Source organism: Diabrotica undecimpunctata, chromosome 4, assembly GCF_040954645.1.
Source record: "Diabrotica undecimpunctata isolate CICGRU chromosome 4, icDiaUnde3, whole genome shotgun sequence".
NCBI lineage: Eukaryota > Metazoa > Arthropoda > Insecta > Coleoptera > Chrysomelidae > Diabrotica > Diabrotica undecimpunctata.
Genome location: NC_092806.1, coordinates 90,410,477 through 90,418,401, shown reverse-complemented (window position 1 = coordinate 90,418,401; position 7,925 = coordinate 90,410,477). Strand labels below are relative to the sequence as shown.

Sequence of the window (7,925 nt, the reverse complement as noted above, 5' to 3'; positions counted from 1 at the left end):
AGAAATTTTTGCAATTGGTCGGAGAAAGTTAATCTACGGGTAAACATTCGACTTTTATGAGAATTTACATGGGAAGAAGTTAAGAATTGTAAGTTAATTGCTACCAGTGGCGTAGCAACACTTAGATACATTTCTTACAGACATTGATCCATACTGGATGGCGCGCGGCTAGGTGAAGTATAACTTCAGCTAGAAATATCCTAAACTTACTTCTTAAGTACAACTACAGTGCTACTAAACCCTATCGGCTTCAGACAATGGAAGAGGAATCAGCTTAGTGATAGGGCGAATATATTCTCCATCAGCAGTATGGACACGGACAATTCTAACTTCACCATCTTTGCTGCTAATCGATTCTATCACTCTTGCTAGGGTCCACCGTAACGGAGGTGTATTTTCACTTGTGATTAGAACTAGATCATTTACTTTCATACCTTTGGTTGGAAAGAGCCATTTTGGGCGATGTTGTAGGTTATTTAAATAGTCAACAGACCAACGTTTACAAAAGGGTTGCTGTATTGTCGAAATTTGTTTCCAGATAGAAAGTCTGTTAACAGGCGTATTTGTAACATCAATCTCAGGGAATGACATTATGGGAGTACCGAATAAGAAATGCGCAGAAGTTATTGGTTGTAAATCATTAGGATCATTGGATAATGCATAAAGCGGTCGAGAATTTAAAATAGCTTCTATTTGGGTTAAAACGGTATATAACTCCTCGAAAGTCAATACCGAATTACGCATTAAACGTACTAAATGAAACTTGGTACTTTTTACTGCTGACTCCTAGAGTCCACCCCAATGAGGTGATCGGGAAGGAATAAACTTCCACTGAATTTCAGTTTGAGCTAAATAAGCTCTAATTTTGTCAAATTCAGAATTTAATTTGAAAAAAGTACTTAATTCCTTAAGTTGATTACTGGCACCAACAAAGTTAGTCCCGTTGTCATTATATAGTGTGGGGATTACCTCTATAGGAAATGAATCGTTTAAACGTTGCTTAAAAAGCGTTAGAAGATAACTCATTAACCAACTCTAAATGAATGGCCTTTGTAGCCATGCAAACGAAAATTGCAAAATAACATAACTACAGTGTAAAAGCGCTCGAGATTCTAACTCTATCCAATGGGAGTGGAGACATAAGTTGTGATGCGATGACATTGAATCTATAATATGTAATGCATTCTTTGATAATGCGTTTAACATACTTGACCCCACTTAAAGGCCAGTATCGTAGACGCAGATTGCCTAACACATTTTGAGGACCACTGTGTCCTAGTCTACAATGTTCCTTTTTAATAAACAAAGAAACAACATGATCATTTGCGGGCAACAATAAAGGAAATTTATTATTAAAGTTTATATCTGCATTTTGCAAGCGCCCTCCAACACGTATAATTGAAGAGGAGTTTAAAAAAGGATTAAGAGGGAGCAATTTTTTGTCTAAGACGAATTATTTTTCTAATAAGCAGGCTATATCGGTTGCAAAATATTGTTGCTGAATAGTTTTAATGGTGAAATCATGAGCGTTCGAAATTTCTTTACGTGTCAAAGTACCCTTAATTTTTTCATTACTGTGTTTCATATTATATACAAACCTAAATACGTAAACTACTGCGTTTTGTAATTTTGAAAAATTAGAAAATAACATAGTTATCCAATTATTTGGTAAATGATTAACAACTAATAGAACTATTTTCTTTACCTCCGGTAAATTCTCAATTTTCTCAAAGGTATCAATTTCATCAAAATATATTTTGGGATTTAGCAAAAATTCAGGTCCCTGAAACCAAAACGAAAATGTTTTTTGATTAAATACACCGCGGGACAAGAGATCTGCAGGATTTAATTGTGATTTAATATGTCTCCATTTTAGATTTTTACCAAGATTCTGAATATTGGCCACTCTATTCGAAACAAACGTATTATAATTATTAGCGGGATGTTTAATCCAGCTGAGAGCAATTTGTGAATCTGACCATGCGTTTATAGAATTAATCTCTACACGGTTTTTAAAAGTCGTTTTAATTTTTTCAATCAATTTGACTAAGAGTTCAATGGCTATTAATTCTAGTTTAGGAATGGTAAGCTTGCTTTTCAAGGGTGCGATACGCGATTTTGCGGCAACAAAATTTGATGACAAGGAATTATTTAAATATCGAGCGACTATATAGATACAAGCACCGTATGCAACTTGACTTGCATCACTAAATCCATGTAGATCTATGCTAAGAATGTCTAAGTCAAACAAGACGAAACGCGGAATTTTGGTATGAGCGATTTGAGCTAAATTTTCATTAAATTTCTCCCACTGATGCGTAAATTAATTATCAGTTCATCCCATGAAACCTTCATCTGCTATAGTTCTTGCATTAAGAGTTTTTCCTTCACCATTAAAGGGTTCACCAACCCCAGAGGGTCAAAACAAGAACTAATATATGAAAGAATTTGACTTTTTGTAATGCGGTCTAATTTAGTAGCGTTATTTACATCAATTTTTAAATGATCCGATTTTGAATCCCATTTTAAACCCAAAATTTTGCAAGGTGTATCATCAAGATTCAAATCCAGTTCCACAGCGTTTTGATCAGAAATGTTATTTAAAAAGGTGGGGCGAATTAGAAGACCATTTATGTAAAACGAAACCATGCTGGTTCAATATTTGATTTAATTCTCCATAAAGTACTTTAATCTCAGAAAATTGATCGGTTCCACCTAAGATATCGTCCATATATGTTTGGGATAACAAAGCGCCAGCTGCTAATGGAAATTGAGGGTTATTTTGTGCAATATCTTTAAGGACGCGGGTGGCTAAAAATGGAGAACAATTTTGTCCAAAATTGAGACGGGACAATTCAATGCATTTAAAATCCTCAGAGGGTGAGTCTCTCTACAATATATTTTGTAAATAGCGGTGTTTGGGCGAAATTTTAATTTCTCTATACATCATCTTTATATCTGCAGTCAAAATAAATTTAAATATCCTAAACCGGCAAAGAATATCAAATAAATTATCCTGTACTTGATAACCCTTTAGTGTAAGATCATTCAGCGAATATCCTGAAGTAGATTTGGCAAAAAAGTCATATACGACGCGAAGTTTCGTGGATGTTGCCTGTTGTCTAATCACTGCACGATGTGGTATAAAGTATTTTATTTCGTTGGTGATATTATCATACAAGTTTAAAGGTATAACTTTTGTGTGTTTTAGCGTTAGATATTCTTCTAACGCTAAATTTTGATCATTTTCAATTTTTTTCTCTAAACGTAAAAATCTTTGTGTCGCAGTAAAAAAAGGAACTGCCTAATTTTTTATTTTCCAAGTGTCGAAGAGGCATTTCAACTTGATACCGCTCGAAATCCAAAATCCGCGTGGTGGTTTGGAAAAGTGTCTCTGCAGTTTTTTCTTCATCAATATGAAACTACGTAAATGTCGATTCTTGCGTTATGTTCCTCTTTTTATCTTCGTATAATATATATCGTAAGATAATGCGTATTTTTTCGAGATAAAAAGGAAAATGTTTATGTTACAACGGATGCGTTGCTATGACTTAGATATTTCTTTGATGTGAGTGGACCCGCAATAACATATCCTAATTGAGTATTCATTAGCGTAGGGAGATTAGCCCCTAGCGAGATTATTTCTCTTATTAAAAGTTGAAAAAACAAATTCGCGCCAATTAATAAATCAATATTATTAGGTTCCCAGAAATAGGGATCTGCTAAATCGCCTTTTAAGACTAGTGGGATTTGGAAAGACTGCGGATTTAACGGAATTTGTGGCAAATTTCCTGTGATTTTGTCAATGATTGAACAAGAAACATTAAATATTTTTGAAAGGGTGTACTTGCGAATGTATTTCTATCATCTCACTACTTTTTGTTACAATATTATTTCCTAGACCAGAAATATTTCATTTTTGAAATCTTGTGTCGTACTGTAATTTTTGGGCCAAACTTTTTGTTACAAAACTTTGCATACTGCCTGAGTCCAACAAAGCCTTAATTATTAAAGGTTGGTTGTCTCGCGTGTAAATTTTAACTAGTGCAGTAGGCAGAAGAACATGATTATTATTGCGATTCACAGCAGACAATGATGTAGAACTGGTTGGGTCCATCTGAAGATTAATAGGGGAATTTTCATTTGGAGTAATATTATTAGCCACAATATTATGATTAGAGCTATTAGGATTAGAATTGTGCCTATGTGAGTTTTCACTTTGTTGATGAGAACTACGTGAAAAATTAGAAAAAGCGTGGGTTCGACCTTGCGATTGATACCGTTGCTGACCGTTATTGTCTAAATGGAGTAAAAAGTGATAATTTTTCGTACATAATTGACATCTGGACAAAGATTTACAGGAAGACACGATATGCAAATTACTTAAACAATTAAAACATAACAATTTGGCTTTAACAAATTTATGTCTTTCCTGTGGAACTAAATTTAAAAATTGTTGACATTTATATATCTGATGCGTGCGCTTTTGCAAAAATTACATGATTTACTATCAAAATGTGTGTCACGACGATATTCCGCTGCGTTTGTGAGTAACGATACTCTAGATCCGTTCCTTTCAAAATTACTATTATTATGACTTCTAGGTTTAGCTTTAGATTCAAATATATTTAAATTATCTAATACATTATACCGTTTTTGCAAAAATTCAAAAAGCCCATTAGTAGTTGGCAGTTCGTTTGGATCGCGTTAGTTTTCACAAGTGCGTCTAGTCTGATAATCTAGTTTCTTTTCTAAGATAAATACTAACAATGTGTCTAAATTGATTTCAGCCGTTAAGTTTAAGTTTCTAATTAAATCTAAAGTTTTTACATGTGATATGAAACGTCCTTAGTTCAAGAGAATTACATTTAGTCATATTTTTTTGATCGAATAATGTACAATACAAAGAATTTAAAAGCTTATTTTTGTCTTCATAATTAGTTTTAAGCGTTGATACAGCAATTTATAAATTTTGGTTAGTCACAGATAAAGATTCGATTAATTGCAGCGGTTGACCTCTCAGAAGCGTATTTAAATGATAAAATTTTTCGTAATCAGATCTTAATTTTGCATTATTTAACACAAGTGCTTGAAACAAATCAAAGAATGACTACCAATCTTAAGCATTGCCAGAAAAAGATTTAATAATAATATCTGGGAGTTTTACATTAGAAACATGACTTTGAGAAATGTTTGAAACTCTATGATCATAAGCGTGATCTAATAAATTTAATAATTTAGCCAAAATGATCATAAAACGGTCGATAGTTTCCATTGCTGATGATACAATTTCCTTATGTGATGATTCAGTACCATTAGTCGTTGTACCATCAGAACTTAACTCTTCCGCTTGATCTAATACATCTTGTAATTTTTTATAAGTTCCAAATAAACTATCATACTTTCATTGTATTAGCTGTTTACTAAGAAGCTCTTAGTAACTATCTCTCTACTAAGAGAAAGCTCTTAAGTAACCGCCACCTAAGCGTTAACCTCCCATGGCGCGCCACGAAATGCTACGTACTCTCTACGCTACTTTACGGAGTTGAAGGGTGGACGTTAACAGCAGTAACTATAAAGAAGTTAGCGGCTCTAGAAATGTGGCTGTATCGACGCATACTGAGAATACCTTGTGACAGACAGAGTGACCAACACAGACGTATTAAGACGAATTGAGGGTAGAAGGTAGAAGAGGTTTGGGCAGAAAGAAGAAATCCTGGCTGAGAAATTTGAGAGAATGGTTTCAAATACCAGAAGCCGCGAACATAATACATGCGGCACAAAACAGAGAAACCTATCGTTTGATGGTCGCCAACCTTCGGTAGAAGACGGCACATAAAGAAGAAGCTGTTTACTATTCAAATCATCTGAATTAGTATTCAAAAAGCTTTCAATACGGGTCAATTGAGATTTAAAACCCCCAATTTGCTTGGGTAAATTCTGAGAAGTCATTTCAGCAACTTTCACAAAACAGTACAATTGTCTACAATAAGATGAATAAATGATGATTAGAAGATGATTAAATCTTTTCAGTATAAAATTTTCTATGAAACATTTTAAATAATAAATTTAACAATACCGATAGCTAACAATATCTGGCGACCTTCTTGGGAATTTCCAAATGAACAATAGCTCACCGCTTTTTACCGACCCAAAGGTGATTAGCTGGAAACAGATAATCTGCCAGGCACAATTCTTCGATGGCTTAACTTGATGACTCACATATATCACTCACGACGCGATTTAAGTTTATACAACGAATTAAACGGACATTTGTTCAACAAATTAGGATGGCGATATTGCTACCATTTAGACCGTACTAAGTCTTGTAAATGGAACTGGGCAGGTCACGTGGCTCGAATGACAGACAATAGATGGACAAAGCGGATACTGGAATGGAGACCAAGAGATGATGCCTACCGAAGTAGAGGTCGTCCACCAACACGTTGGACTGACGAAATGTTGTCATAGGAATTGGATGCAAGAGGCACAAGATCGAAATAGATGGAAAATTATGAGGGAGATCTATGTCCAGCAGTGGATAAGCGAAGATTGAATGATGAAGTCTTGTAATTACTTCCAATCCGAAGGACCACCCACTGGCGTGGGAAATAAGAACACAAGCAGTTCAAACAATACGTAATTTAATATTTGAAAGTTACTACAACTAAGTTAATATCTAGCCAAAGTTTTAGCGCAAGTTCTTTATTGAAATAGACCCGATCACTGTCTATACACTGGTCCACGACACACTACATACACAAGCACTGATACAGATTAAATATTACTACTACTAATTATCACTTCAACTAAGGACGTTTTCTTACATATGAATAAACTTATTAACTAATGAGCGTTTAGCTTTTAACTCTAAGCTATGTAACGATAACTACAATGCGTGAGATAAAACTCTAAAAAGAAGAAGCGACCAGCTCAGCTGGGATACAATTTGATACTGATTACGCGATAGTCTAAAAACTCTTAAACCAAAAATGCGTCGAATTATATCGAATTCAATACTAAAAACTAACTAATATGCGAGCAACCAGCTAAGCTGGGGTACAATATTATTCTGACTTAAAATTCCGATTTTCAATACCTGACTATTACAAGGGATTTGCGAGCGGCGGGGGACAACTTCGATGTTTCTATACAGAGGTAGGTAAATACCGACCTTCTGAATTCTTGTCTAACAGAGAAATTTTTGGAACTGGTCGGAGAAAGTTAATCTACGGGTAAACATATCTTTTAAATACATTTTCGACTTTCATGCGAATTTACCTAGGTAGAAGTTAAGATTTATAAGTTAATTGCTACCAGTGGCGTAGCAACACTTGGATAAATTTCTGTAAGAAATGTATCCAAGTGTTGCTAAGCCACTGGTAGCAATTAACTTATAATTCTTAACTTCTACCTAAAATGAAATTTTCCCAAATTTAATTTTCGTTCAGTTGTCTTTGAACTGATTCCTTAACTATCTCGTCTTGTAAGTGGGCTGTATCAATATTTTTGCGAGACTTCTTTTTGATCACCTTTTTTAATTTTAATTGGGTTACAGCGACTATGAGATTGTGATCATACCTAATGTCAGCACCTGGATAAGTTTTAACGGATTTGATGCAGTTTCTAAATCGATTTTTTATTAGAATGAAGACGATTTGGTTCCTAATAATTTTGTCCTCTGATTCTGCATTTGACTTCTAGGTGTAGAATCTTCTCGGTGGTAGTTTAAAGTAAGTATTCGATATAATGAAATCGTCTTCTTGACAGAACTCGAAAAGTCGATCTCCACGTTCGTTTCTGTTTCATCCTCCACAATGTTTAAACAGTGCCCTTTGTCGACTTTAGCGTTAAAATCTCCGAGGACTATGGTATTTTCTGCTGCTTTGGCAAGATCTAGAGCATCAGTAATATCATTGTAAAAT

General features: G+C 34.5%; 1 protein-coding gene across 1 annotated transcript; it reads right to left on the bottom strand.

The window, feature by feature from the left end:
- Positions 1-234: 234 nt before the first annotated feature.
- LOC140438797 (uncharacterized) lies at positions 235-744 on the bottom strand. Its single transcript, XM_072528445.1, has one exon. The coding sequence runs from the start codon at positions 742-744 to the stop codon at positions 235-237; it is 510 nt and encodes a 169-aa protein (XP_072384546.1).
- Positions 745-7,925: the final 7,181 nt, after the last annotated feature.

What these genes read in the sequence shown, in the direction of transcription:
- LOC140438797 (XM_072528445.1), bottom strand. Translation starts at nt 744, where the DNA reads ATGCGTAATTCGGTATTGACTTTCGAGGAGTTATATACCGTTTTAACC.